At 44.1% G+C, this 13,826-nt stretch overlaps 1 protein-coding gene across 4 annotated transcripts in view; it reads right to left on the reverse strand.

Moving 5' to 3' along the window:
• Positions 1-13,826, reverse strand: part of UNK (unk zinc finger) — a 110,599-nt gene that overhangs the window by 70,107 nt on the left and 26,666 nt on the right. For 3 of the 4 annotated variants that reach the window (XM_056550629.1, XM_056550630.1, XM_056550632.1), the window contains exons 2-3: positions 13,224-13,271; positions 551-760 (exon numbers count right to left, since the gene is read on the reverse strand). In XM_056550629.1, the coding sequence (XP_056406604.1) occupies positions 551-760; positions 13,224-13,271 (258 nt within the window). The remainder of the gene's footprint in view (positions 1-550; positions 761-13,223; positions 13,272-13,826) is intronic. The other variant, XM_056550631.1, reaches the window with a different exon arrangement.

The raw sequence follows: 13,826 nt of genomic DNA on the forward strand, positions 1-13,826 counted from the left end.
GGTCTCTTTCTGGGCAGACAGGAGGAGAGGGGCAGCAGTACCCAGATAGGTTTATAGGTTGAACTTGATGGACTCTGGTCTTTTTTCAACCTTATGAACTATGTTACTAGCTACAAGGGGAGAGCAGCGTGGATATCGAGAGATCTCTGCACTATGGCTAAAAACATTATGGGGGAGATTTATCAAAACCTGTCCAGAGGAAATGTTGCCCAGTTGCCCATAGCTCGGTTCTTTCATTTTTAACAAGGCCTCTGCGGATTGAAAGAAGCAATCTGGTTGGTTGCTATGGGCAACTTTTCCTTTGCACAGGTTTTGATAAATCTCCCCCTATATTAGTAAGCTGCTTTATCATACTTTGACACCACATACAGGTTGTTTTCTTTCGCTGGACAACCCCTTTAAGCACTACAAAATTTATTACATCCTGCAGAAGGAGGTCGTGTGACTAACAAACACTCACTGCTAAAGAACTTAAGCTGCTTAGGCAAACATACAAATGCTAAAACACTACAAAAAAAAAAGAAAAAGAAAAAAAAAAAAAAAAACATACTCATCTCCTTCAGGACATAGGCCTGAGGTTTCATCATATTTTGTGCAGTAAATATCCGGGCTGTAGTTAAATGTTCCATCTCTACGTCTCACAGATCTCCGCCGTCGCTGGTTGACAAAGTGCCAATGGAAACAGGTGTAGGGTCGATGCTGGGTGCATTTGTGTTGCACAAAGAGTGGGCACTGCTCAGTCCGGAACTCTTTTAGATACCTGGGAAAACAAGCAAAGGAGCAGTGAGGAGAATTACTAGGCTGGGTACTATTTGCTTTTCTTTTGACAAAAGGTAATGGTTCCCTGTTGAAGGCATTCCATATTTTTATAGAATTTATTGGGCAGTCCAAAAATGCTGTAGGTACATCCACATGTCCCGAAAAGCCATGTGGGTCCATATACAGACAGACAAAATTGTTGGTAACCTCACGGCAAAAAGATAGAAAACCCCCACAATGCTCCCTGAAATAACTTGAAACTGACAAAGCTAATAAATGAATAGAAATTTACTGAAAATTAAAGAATGAAAATCAGACATTGTTTTTGAATTGGGGTTCAACAGAATCATTCTGAAAAAACAAAATAATTAAACTGGATAGAAGAAAAATGATGGTCCCCCTATAAAATTTTACATAAGGGACATGTGAAATTAAGGTGTGTCCTACAATTCGCATCACAGGTGTCTCCAATAAACAGGGTGAAAATTAATCATTGCGCTGTTTGGTATTATGGACCATATGATACCACATTGAACATGGACCACAGAAAGCCAAGGAGAGAGTTGTCTCAGGAGTTAAGAAAGAAAATTATAGACAAGCATGTTAAAGGGTAAAGGCTATAAGACCATCTGCAAGCAGCTTGGTGTTCCTGTGACTACAGTTGCACATATAATTTAGAAGTTTAAAAAGGTCCACAGGACTGTAGCCAACCTCTCTGAATGTGGCCACAAGAGGAAAATTGATGACATATCGAAAAGACAGATAATACAAATGGTAACAGAGAGGCCAGAACAACTTCCAAAGACATTAGAAGTGAACTCCAAGGTCAAGGTACATTAGTGTAAGATCGCACCATCCATCTCCGTTTAAGTCAAAGTGGACGTAATGGAAGATGACCAAGGAGGACACCACTGTTGAAAGCAAAACAAAAATGTGAGACTGCCAATTGCCAAAATGCATATTGACAAGCCACAAAGCTTCTGGAAGAATGTCCCTTGGACAGATGAGACAAAACTGGAGCTTTTGGCAAGTCATAGCGGCTCTACTTTCGCAGACGCAAAAATGAAGCATACAAAAAAAAAAGAACACTACCTACTGGGAAGCATTGACAAAGCCCAGTTATGTTTTGGGCTGCTGTGCTGCATCTGGCACAGGGCGTTTTAAAGGGGTACTCCAGTGAAAACCTTTTTTCTTTTAAATCAACTGGTGGCAGAAAGTTAAACAGATTTGTAAATTACTTCTATTAAACAATCTTAATCCTTCCTGTACTTATTAGCTGCTGAATACTACAGAGGAAATTCTTTTCTTTTTGGAATGCTCTCTGATGACATTACGAGCACAGTTCTCTCTGCTGACGTTATTATAATAATAATGCTTTATTTATTGTTGTCCTTAGTGGGATTTGAACCCAAGTCCCCAGCACTGCAAGGCAGCAGTGCAAACCACTGAGCCATCATTCTGCCCTTAGCATACATCTGCTATGCATAGTTGCTAAAATGGACAGAGATGTCAGCAGAGTGCACTGTGCTCGTGATGTCATCAGTGTTCCAAAAAGAAAGGAATTTCCTCTGTAGCATTCAGCAGCTAATAAGTACTGGAAGGATTAAGATTTTTTAATAGAAGTAATTTACAAATATGTTTAACTTTCTGCCACCAGTTGTTTTAAAAGAAAAAAGGTTTTCACCGGAGTACCCCTTTAAATCTATACAAGGTACAATGAAATCTAAAGACTATTAAGGCATTTTGAAGAGAAATGTGCTGCCTAGTGTTGGTAAGCTTGGTTCTAGTCACAGGGCATGGGTCCTCCAACAGGATAATCCAAAAAACCACAGCTAAAAACACCCAAGAATGACTAAACGCAAAACATTGGACTATTATGAAGTGGCCTTCTATGAGCCCTGATCGGACCCTATTAAACATTTGTGTAAGGAGCTGAAACATTAAGTCTGGAGAAGACACCTTCACACCTTAGACAGTTGGCGCAGTATCTGAGGCTGCGTTCACATGGCCGTCGAGACCCGTCCCGTTTTTCTCCCACCAAAAATAAAAACGGACTTAAAAAAACTTCAATAACGGATATTATACATTTGTATCAGTTATTGTTCAGTTACCGTATATACTCGAGTATAGGCCGAGTTTTTCAGCACGATTTTTCGTGCTGAAAACACCCCCCTCGGCTTATACTCGAGTGAACTCCCCCACCCGCAGTGGTCTTCAACCTGCGGACCTCCAGAGGTTTCAAAACTACAACTCCCAGCAAGCCCGGGCAGCCATCGGCTGTCCGGGCTTGCTGGGAGTTGTAGTTTTGAAACCTCCGGAGGTCCGCAGGTTGAAGACCACTGCGGCCTTCAACATCATCCAGCCCCCTCTCACCCCCTTTAGTTCTGAGTACTCACCTCCGCTCGGCGCTGGTCCGGTCCTGCAGGGCTGTCCGGTAAGGAGGTGGTCCGGTGAGGAGGTGGTCCGGGCTGCTATCTTCACCGGGGAGGCCTCTTCTAAGCGCTTCGGGCCCGGCCTCAGAATAGTCACGTTGCCTTGACAACGACGCAGATACGTCGCTGTCAAGGCAACGGCTCTATTCCGGGCCGGAAGCGCGGAGAAGAGGCGCCCCCGGTGAAGATAGCAGCCCGGACCACCTCCTCACCGGACCACCTCCTTACCGGACAGCCCTGCAGGACCGGACCAGCGCCGAGCGGAGGTGAGTACTCAGAACTAAAGGGGGTGAGAGGGGGCTGGATGATGTTGAAGGCCGCAGTGGTCTTCAACCTGCGGACCTCCGGAGGTTTCAAAACTACAACTCCCAGCAAGCCCGGACAGCCGATGGCTGCCCGGGCTTGCTGGGAGTTGTAGTTTTGAAACCTCTGGAGGTCCGCATGTTGAAGGCCGCAGTGGTCTTCAACCTGCGGACCTCCGGAGGTTTCAAAACTACAACTCCCAGCAAGCCCGGACAGCCGATGGCTGCCCGGGCTTGCTGGGAGTTGTAGTTTTGAAACCTCTGGAGGTCCGCATGTTGAAGGCCGCAGTGGTCTTCAACCTGCGGACCTCCGGAGGTTTCAAAACTACAACTCCCAGCAAGCCCGGACAGCCGATGGCTGCCCGGGCTTGCTGGGAGTTGTAGTTTTGAAACCTCTGGAGGTCCGCAGGTTGAAGACCACTGAGGGCGAATGATGAGAAGAGGATGATGAAGGGGGGGGGGGGGTGTGGGGATGATGAAGGGGGGTGGGGATGATGAAGGGGGGGGGGTGTGGGATGATGACAAGGGGATGATGAAGGGGGGATGTGTGGGATAAGGGGATGTGTGGGATGATGACAAGGGGATGATGAAGGGGGGATGTGTGGGATAAGGGGATGTGTGGGATGATGACAAGGGGATGATGAAGGGGGGATGTGTGGGATAAGGGGATGTGTGGGATGATGACAAGGGGATGATGAAGGGGGGATGTGTGGGATGATGACAAGGGGATGATGAAGGGGGGATGTGTGGGATAAGGGGATGTGTGGGATGATGACAAGGGGATGATGAAGGGGGGATGTGTGGGATAAGGGGATGTGTGGGATGATGACAAGGGGATGATGAAGGGGGGATGTGTGGGATGATGACAAGGGGATGATGAAGGGGGGATGTGTGGGATGATGACAAGGGGATGATGAAGGGGGGATGTGTGGGATGATAAGGGGATGTGTGGGATGATGACAAGGGGATGATGAAGGGGGGATGTGTGGGATGATGACAAGGGGATGATGAAGGGGGGATGTGTGGGATGATGACAAGGGGATGATGAAGGGGGGATGTGTGGGATGATGACAAGGGGATGATGAAGGGGGGATGTGTGGGATGATAAGGGGATGTGTGGGATGATGACAAGGGGATGATGAAGGGGGGATGTGTGGGATGATGACAAGGGGATGATGAGGATGTTAATGACGGGTCTGGATGATGACAGGAGGGGATGAGGTATTTCCCACCCTAGGCTTATACTCGAGTCAATAACTTTTCCTGGGATTTTGGGTTGAAATTAGGGGTCTCGGCTTATACTCGGGTCGGCTTATACTCGAGTATATACGGTAATAAACCAATAAAAAAGTTTTTGTTCTGAGCATGCTCAGAAGTAAAAACGATCAAAAAATGGATAAAAAACAAACGGATGCAAACGGATGACATTAAAGGCTCATCTGTTTTCCATAGACTTCAATGTTAAATTTACTGTATCCGTTTTTTCTTCCGTTTTTTTTTTTTTTTTTTTGACGGGAGAAAAAAATATAAAAAACACTGCATGCACAGTCCTTTCTTCCGTAAAAAAAATAAAAAAAATACTGAAATGAGCCCAGACGGGTGCAAACCGACGTGAAAGGATTGCAAAAAAAAATCCCATTGACATCAATGGGATTATTTTACAACCGTTTGTAATCCGTTTAGAAGTAGCAACAACGGAACCTAAACTGGGGGAAAAAAAAGAAAAAGGGGACAGACTGCCGTGTGAACGCACCCTAATGGGGAGTGGCCCAAAATAATTGCAGTCTGAATAAGATGACCTTCATACCTGAGACAGATGGAGCAGTGAGGAGGGAGCAAAGATATCTGGAGACAAGTGGAGAAGTCCTCATTGAGAGTTACAGAAATCGCTGGATTGCAGCTTCAAAAGGGTGTGCAACAAAATATTGAGTTAAATGAGATATTTAATGGTAAAAATAGGGGTCCGACCCCTATTCCCTTATGGAGCCCCAACTCTCCCCCGGATGGTGCACCACCCCCATTTGGCTAACCTCGGCTCGCCAATAGAGCTATATGGAGGGGGTTTGGCAGCCCCCTGCTTCGGGCAGAGGTTGTGACGCATTGTCCGGGGGAGAGTAGGGGTTAAAGGGGTAGTCCAGTGGTGAAAAACTTATCCCCTATCCTAAGGATAGGGGATAAGTTTGAGATCGCGGGGGGTCCGACCGCTGGGGCCCCCTGCGATCTCTCTGTACGGGGCCCCGGCTCTCCGCCGAGATAGCGGGTGTCGACCCCCGCACGAGGCGGCGGCCGACACGCCCCCTCAATACATCTCTATGGCAGAGCCGGAGATTGCCGAAGGCAGCGCTTCGGCTCTGCCATAGAGTTGTATTGAGGGGGCGTGTCGGCCGCCGCCTCGTGCGGAGGTCGACACGCCCCCTTCCAGCGGGCTGTCGGGGCTCCGTACAGGAGATCGCGGGGGGCCCCAGGGGTCGGACCCCCCGCGATCTGCAACTTATCCCCTATCCTTAGGATAGGGGATAAGTTGCTCACCACTGAATCACCACTGGACTACTCCTTTAAGTTTTTCCCCCATGAGATATCGCCTTTAAAAGGGGACCATCAATTGTGCCCAGGTGAGTTTTTTTTATTATTATTTCTTTCAAAATGATTCTGTTGAACAACAAATCAAAACCAATGTCTGATTTTCATCAGTTAATTTTCAGAATTTTTTTTCTCATTACTTTTGTCAGTTTCAAGTTATTTCTGGGAGCATTGTGGGTTTTCTGTCTTAAGCAGAAGGATACCTAAAATTTTGTCTACGTAACTGTTTTTTTCAGAGGAAGGCAAAAACATCCCAATAAGGCAGATGCTCCAAACGAATCAATCAGAATAAAGCCCTGGATTAACACCCAACATTCATAAATCTAGTACATATAAATAAAGCTGGCCATACACCTTCAATAATTGTAGGCTAAACTTACAAGAGACCTTTCTTCAGCTGACAGATACCCCTACCAACTTCTCCAAATACATAGAAGTGTGTGTTCTCTGTGGAAAGAGGAGGGGTAAGAGTCAGGCAGCGGAAATCAACACTGCTGACCCTTATCTGTTGGGGAGACAGTCAGGAGGCCCGATACACATTAGGCAGATGGTCAAACCCACCAAAGTTGGGTGGAAATGGTGAAATCTTCTTTACTCTAGACATAGAGGATGCCCCCTTGTCATGGTTACAGTCCTAGGTCTAGAAAGCTCTCTGTACTCTTCATTTATATATGTGTACATTGTATTTATATCATTCATAACCTTTTTTCTTCACCCGGATAACAGCATTTGTGTCTCCACATAGGTAAAGTGGGCACTTGATGACTGAGTAAATGCAGTATTGAGCTACTGTCACATTGCCGTTGTGACCCGCCCGTAATGGGTCCGTTAGGCTTTTTTTTGGCCTTTAGCCATTATCGGGACGGGTCACAACAGGCACGGACGGATCCCATTGATTATAATGGGGTCCGTTGTTTTACAGCAGTATAGCGAGAGAAAAAGACTGTGCATGGACTAATTTTTCTCCAGCTATACTCCCGTAGTTTTGCAACAGCCGGTGTACTGCCGGGTCTCGGCAGTGTGAAAGCAGCCTTAAAAGGGGTATTCCAGGCAAAAAAATATTTTTATACATCAACTGGCTCCGGAAAGTTAAACAGATTTGTAAATTACTTCTATTAAAAAATCTTAATCCTTCCAATAGTTATTAGCTTCTGAAGTTTTCTGTCTAACTGCTCAATGATGATGTCATGTCCCGGGAGCTGTGCATGATGGGAAAATATCCCCATAGGAGCTGCACAGCTCCTGGGACGCGAGTCATCAGAAAGCAGTTAGACAGAAAACAGCAACTGAACTTCAGAAGCTAATAACTATTGGAAAGATTAAGATTTTTTAATAGAAGTAATTTACAAATCTGTTTAACTTTCCGGAGCCAGTTGATATATAAAAAAAACGTTTTTTGGCCTGGAATACCCCTTTAACGCTAAATATATATTTGCTCAGTTCTCCTTTGTCTAAAACAGTATTTGGTTGAAGTGTCCTGATAATTTTGAAAAAAAAAAAATCATGTCAAAAGTTTTGATCAGTCGTGGTCTTCTATGCTGAATGCTGAGACCTCCACTGACCATTATAAAGGACAAGGAGAAGCATGTGGTTACGGGCTTTACTTCCCAACACACTATCATCTTCATCCATATAATAGAACCAGTCTACAGAAAAACTTTTGGTATGCCCAAATGACAGGGACCCTAAACCTGTAAAGACTGCGCAGGCAAAATGCAGTCAGAGGTGTTCAATCTCTTCCCTATGACATGTACATTGCAAGTTTACATTGGCCTCATGATTATTCAAAGCAGATGCAAAAGAGACAAGGGGGGGGGGGGGGGGGACTGCTGCTCATCGCTACCAGACTCCAGGTGTCATTGTTCTTAAAACCCCTTTTAAATAGAAGCTGCAACCTGGTTTTGGGAAGTGACTTGCTCAACTCTTTTCTTTGCAGCAGTTTTAACAAATCCTCTAGTCTCCAAAAAAAAAAAAAAAAAAAAAAAAAAAAAAACCATTATTGAGAACTATTTCTCATGGTCTCCAAAAGAGGAAACCACTTCTAGACTTCTTTTAAAGGGTAAAGTCATGCTTCTAAAAATACATTTCTTGAAAGTGACTTTGTGGACTCTTTTAGATGAAGTGTTACTGTCTTTATAATAAAAACAAAAAAATTTCTCTCCCCTTGATGCATGAAAGGATTTCTTTAGAAAGCCTATGGCCCCGTAACAGTTTAAATGGGTTATCCAGGAATTAAAAAACAGACTTATTTCAAAGACCCCTCCCTGTCTGTCTCCACTTTGAGGCAAAGTTTCCACTTGTTTATTTTTTCTGGCAGTTTTTGGAAAACTGCCACTGTAGTTTTTGAGCCAAAGTCAGAAGTGGATCCATAAGATAGAAGAAGTGTAAGTCCTTCCTTTATAGGTCCTATTCCTTTTGAATACACTTCTGGCTTTGGCTCAAAAACTGCAGTGGCAGATATCCAAAAACTGCCAGAAAAAGAACAAGTGGAAACTTAGCCTGAATGTGGTATTACAACTTGGCTCCATTAAATTCAATGGAACTGAGCCACAGAACCCCACCCAACCATGGAGAAGGTAGAGAGCGGTCGTTGAAAGAAATGTTCTGTTTTTTAATCCCTGGATTACCCCTTCAACGTGTGGTGAGATTTTAAACTAGAACTGCAGCAAAACATTTTTCATTTCCCCTGTGCCCCGGCTGCAAAACCTAAAAAAATAAATAAATAAACCTTTAACTCCTAAGTTCCACAGGAGCCTGGGCAGCAGAGAGAAGGCGGGGCCCAGGCTCCTTACATGACAGTGCGCTCAGCCTATCACCGGCCAAGGCGGGCCACCGCTGCGGCCGGCGATATGCCGAATACAGTACGAGTCAACAAGCTCATGAACCAGGAAGAACACCAGCACTGGAGGATCAGGACGCAGATATCGGCGCAACAGGGGAATGTAGGAAGGGGAGCTGAAGTTTTTTAGTTTTTTGTAGCCCTCGCACAAGGGAAATGAAAAATGTTTTGCCACAGTTCTGCTTTAATAGTATTTGGTACACTTGCTATGATGGAGGGATATCACTAGGGTGTCAGTCCCGCAATCTGATTGGTTGCTATGGGCAACTGCATCACTTTTCCTCTGTAGTGGTTTTGATAAATCTCCAACAGATTCTCCAGATTCTCCAAACAAGTCCCATATTTCGACATGCTGCAGATTTTACATGCATATTTTCTTGCATGAATTCTGCAGTGTATATGCTAGATGTGAACATATGGAATTGACATGTGAACAACAGGAAAAATCTGCAAAAATTCCACAGTGTTTCAGACACCAAAACTAACATGTTGTGGACTAAAAATCTATACCAGAGAAAAATAATTTCTTGCACACTAATATAGTAAGACAGTTCAGCATGTTACCCTATAGCGTTGATCCAGAGTAGTGTTTCCCAACCTGGGTGCCTCCAGCTGTTGAAAAACTACAACTACCTTTGGCTGTCCAGGCATGCTGGGAGTTGTAGTTTTGCAACAGCTGGAGGCACCCTGGTTGGGAAACAACAATCCAAAAGGAAGGCAAAATCCCCTATGAGGTAGAAGGTGACTCCAAGTCTGTTGATCACAATAATCCCTGGATCAACAACCCTTGTCAAGAACCTAGTTACTAAAACCTGTAACTAAAAATGTTCCATAACATTTTATTTTAGAGGGAATCTGTCATCTGTATCACCCAAACTAAACAATTGGTAAAGGCTTGTAGTGTGGGTGACAACGTTACTTACCATTATAAAATCCATGTCTCCATTCCAGCAATATTCCTGTTTTTTTTGTTTTTGTTTTGTTTTTTTAAAAGGGGTACTCCAGTGACATACTTATCAGCTGCTGTATACTGCAGAGGAAGTTCTTTTCAGTCTGACCACAGTGCTCTCTGCTGACACCTCTGTCCGTGTCAGGAACTGTCCAGAGCAGGATAGGTTTGCTATGGGGATTTGCTCCTACTCTGGACAGAGGTGTCAGCAGAGAGCACTGCGGTCAGACAGAAAAGAAATTCAAAAATTAAAAAAAAACTTCCTGTGGAGCATACAGCAGCTGATTAGTACTGGAAGGATTAAGATTTTTAAATACAAGTAATTTACAAATCTGTTTAACTTTCTAGCACCAGTTCATAAAAAAATAAAAATAAAATTCTATATGTTAAAGAAAACCTCTTCAGTTTCACCTGCCCTAACCAGTACAGACAGGTAGTTCAGGTGACACTGATGACAACCATACTCTGATTCCGTACCATGCTCTGGTTCTCCCGCAATCCTCCATTTCGGGGCCAACTTGGAGAATGGGCGGAGCTTCCTGACGTCCTGATGTACCGAGAGGTTAGTGCAGGTGACACTGATGACAGATTTCCTTTAAAAGGGGTACTCCACTGGCAAACATTTTATTTTAAATCAACTGGTGCCAGAAAGTTGAACAGATTTGTTAATGACTTCTATTTAAAAATCTTAATCCTTCCAGTACTTAGCTGCCGTATGCTCCACAGGAAGTTCTCTTTTTGAATTTTCTTTCTGTCTGACCACAGTGCTCTCTGCTGACACCTCTGTCCATGTCAGGAACTGTCCAGAGCAGGAGAGGTTTGCTATGGGGATTTGCTCCTACTCTGGACAGTTCCTAAAACGGACAGAGGTGTCAGCAGAGAGCACTGTGGTCAGACAGAAAAGAAATTCAAAAATAAAAAAAAACTTCCTGTGGAGCATACAGCAGCTGATAAGTGCTGGAAGAATTAAGATTTTTAAATAGAAGTAATTTACATATCTGTTTAACTTTCTGGCACCAGTTGATTAAAAAATAAATAAATAAAAATAAAAATGTTTTCCAGTGGAGTACCACTTTAATAAGGTATCCTGGTGAACTCCCAAGCCCCGGATGCATGGTGATATCTGGCTTGATTCTTTATAGGAACACTTCTGTGCTGAGCCCCCTCTGCTGCAGAATGGAGCTCCCCTCTGCAGCTACACCCCTCTCCTCTGCTGTGAAATCTCTTGCAAGCAGAGAGATTTCGCTCTATGTCTACTGTGGCCGGCTGCGCATGCCGAGGAGAGGAGTGTAGCTGCACAATGGAGCTCTATTCTGCAACATGGGAGGCTCAGCACAACAGAGGAAGAGTTTCCTATGAAGATTACAGCAGGACATTACCGTGTACCAAGATACCTTAATAACATATGCAGAAAACCAGGACTATCGCCAGAACGGAGGCACAGATCTGGGAATGGTAAGCACAGTTGTCATCAGTGTCACCTGCACGTCAAGCCTGTACGAATAGGTTAGTGCTACAAATGACAGATTCCCTTTAAAGAAAAAGTACTGACACTTTTTTATTTCAAGTACTCACCGATACTAATTACTGAAACTTTTTTTTCATAAAAATAAATTATTAATTACTGTCACTTGACATATTAATTATTTAATTTAACAGTGATGGGCTGCTGTTTTTGAGACCTCTTCCTGCCTCCGCTCTTATCTCCCCAAACACTAACTCCTCTTACTCTGCCAAGTCTCTCTCACCGGGATAGGGGCTCTGATGTCTGCAGCCTCTTCTGCCTGGGCCAGGGTCTTGTGACGCAAACAGCGTAGTTATATCATCTGTGTGCCATCTGAGTTCTGGGGAAGCCACAACAGTAAGGCTAGGTTCACACTACGGAATTTCTGCCTGCAATTCCGCTTTGAAATTGCAGGCAGAAATTCCACTTACTAAAATGTATAGTATAAAGAATGGGTCTCCGTTCACAAATTCATACTTCGGAATTTGTGAACGGAAAAAACGCTTGGAAATTCCGCAGTGTGAACAAAAAGTGGGCTCAAAAAAGGGGGCCTCCAGCGCTGCAAAAATTCTGCCACCAAATACTTTCAAGTGATATTATTACAATCAGACACATAGCTGTCTTTGCAGATAAAACAATGACTATATCATGTGAATTTTAACTGTGGAAAGACTATACTGACTCCAGCACCTGCAGCACTTTAAGTGCCTAAATTGCCGAATGTCCTATTTTCCCTGACCTGTCCCAAGGGGTAGCACCTAGTATTGCATGAACATTCTTATATGAGAAATACTGTATAAATATTTTTGCATTAATCTTTTAGCATTTTTATTTATAGACAGTCTGAGGCACGGGCCCTGCTGAAGACTGTGCATGTACCTATTAAATATTATTTAATTATCATTGGACACCATCTCTTTACTTCATTCTTACACTTTTTTTTTTCCTCATTCTCTTTTACATTCTTATATTTTTACCTTCATCCCTAGCCTAGTAGGACTGTTTTCCTATATTTATTGTTGGTCATCCTTTCGGCACTTTGGGTTTATGTGCAACACAGTATCCTCGGCTTGGTAATTCATGTTTTATGTTGAGCTCCCATTAATTTTTTTAGAACTATTATGTTCCCCATGACCACTTCCTCTGGCGGAGAGTTCCATACTCTCAATTCTCTTACAGTAAAGAATGCCATTTGTTCTGGTATACAAACTTTATATCCCTCTAAGGGTGGGTTCACACTACGTTTTCTCCCATACGGGAGCGCATACGGCAGGGGGGAGCTAAAAGCTTGCGCTCCCGTATGTGACCGTATGCGCTTCCGTATGTCATTCATTTCAATGAGCCGACCGGAGTGAAACGTTCGGTCCGGTCGGCTCATTTTTGCGCCGTATGCGCTGTTACAACCGGACCTAAAACCGTGGTTGACCACAGTTTTAGGTCCGGTTGTAAAAGCGCATACGGCGCAAAAATGAGCCGACCGGACCGAACGTTTCACTCCGGTCGGCTCATTGAAATGAATGGCATACGGGAGCGCATACGGTCACATACGGGAGCGCGAGCTTTTAGCTCCCCCCTGCCGTATGCGCTCCCGTATGGGACAAAACGTAGTGTGAACCCAGCCTAAGTGTACAGGATGAAATCGAGCTTTCTTCCTTCAGGCTTCTGTCTAAAGTGACACAATACACTGCCAGTCATGAGACATTGATGTGTTGGGGGATTTCCAGTCTTATGTAAAGAACGTTCATACACTGTACATTTCCATTCCTCAGCACTTAGAAGATCACCACTAGAGGTGAATAGAACTATTCATTATTGACACCCAGTGGCTGAAAACCTGTCTCGGTCAGGTACTACTTACACTGCTTCAGTTTGTCCAAGTATATCAGAGTAGGTCACAGATATCAGCCTAGAGTGCAAAAAGAAATAGAGAGAGATGTGCTGCTGCTCAGATTATTTAACAGATCATTATCTATGTTGGTACAATGCAACAAACCCTTAGCAGCATGAGGAAGATTTTCAACCTCAGAATAAGGCTCTGTTCACATCTCCATTGTGGTTTCTGCATTAAATGGAAACAACCATGCACTAAATGAAAGGGGTACGTCAGATTCTGCATCATTTTGACAGGAAAAACTGAGCCGCACATACCGTATTTTTTCGTCATATAAGACGCACCTAATTTTATAGGATAAAAATCTAGAAAATAAAGATTCTGAACCAAATACAATGTAAAGTATAGGACAGTGATCTTCAACCTGCGGACTTCCAGATGTTGCAAAACTACAACTCCCAGCATGCCCGGACAGCCGTTGGCTGTCCAGGCATGCTGGGTGTTGTAGTTTTGCAACATCTGGAAGTCCGCAGGTTGAAGATCACTGGTATAGGAGGTAGCACTCACGTGTCCCCGCCGCTCCGAACCGGTCACCGCTGCCCTGGATGTCGCCCTCCATCACTGTCCCCA

The sequence above is a fragment of the Hyla sarda genome, chromosome 13, assembly GCF_029499605.1.
Source record: "Hyla sarda isolate aHylSar1 chromosome 13, aHylSar1.hap1, whole genome shotgun sequence".
NCBI lineage: Eukaryota > Metazoa > Chordata > Amphibia > Anura > Hylidae > Hyla > Hyla sarda.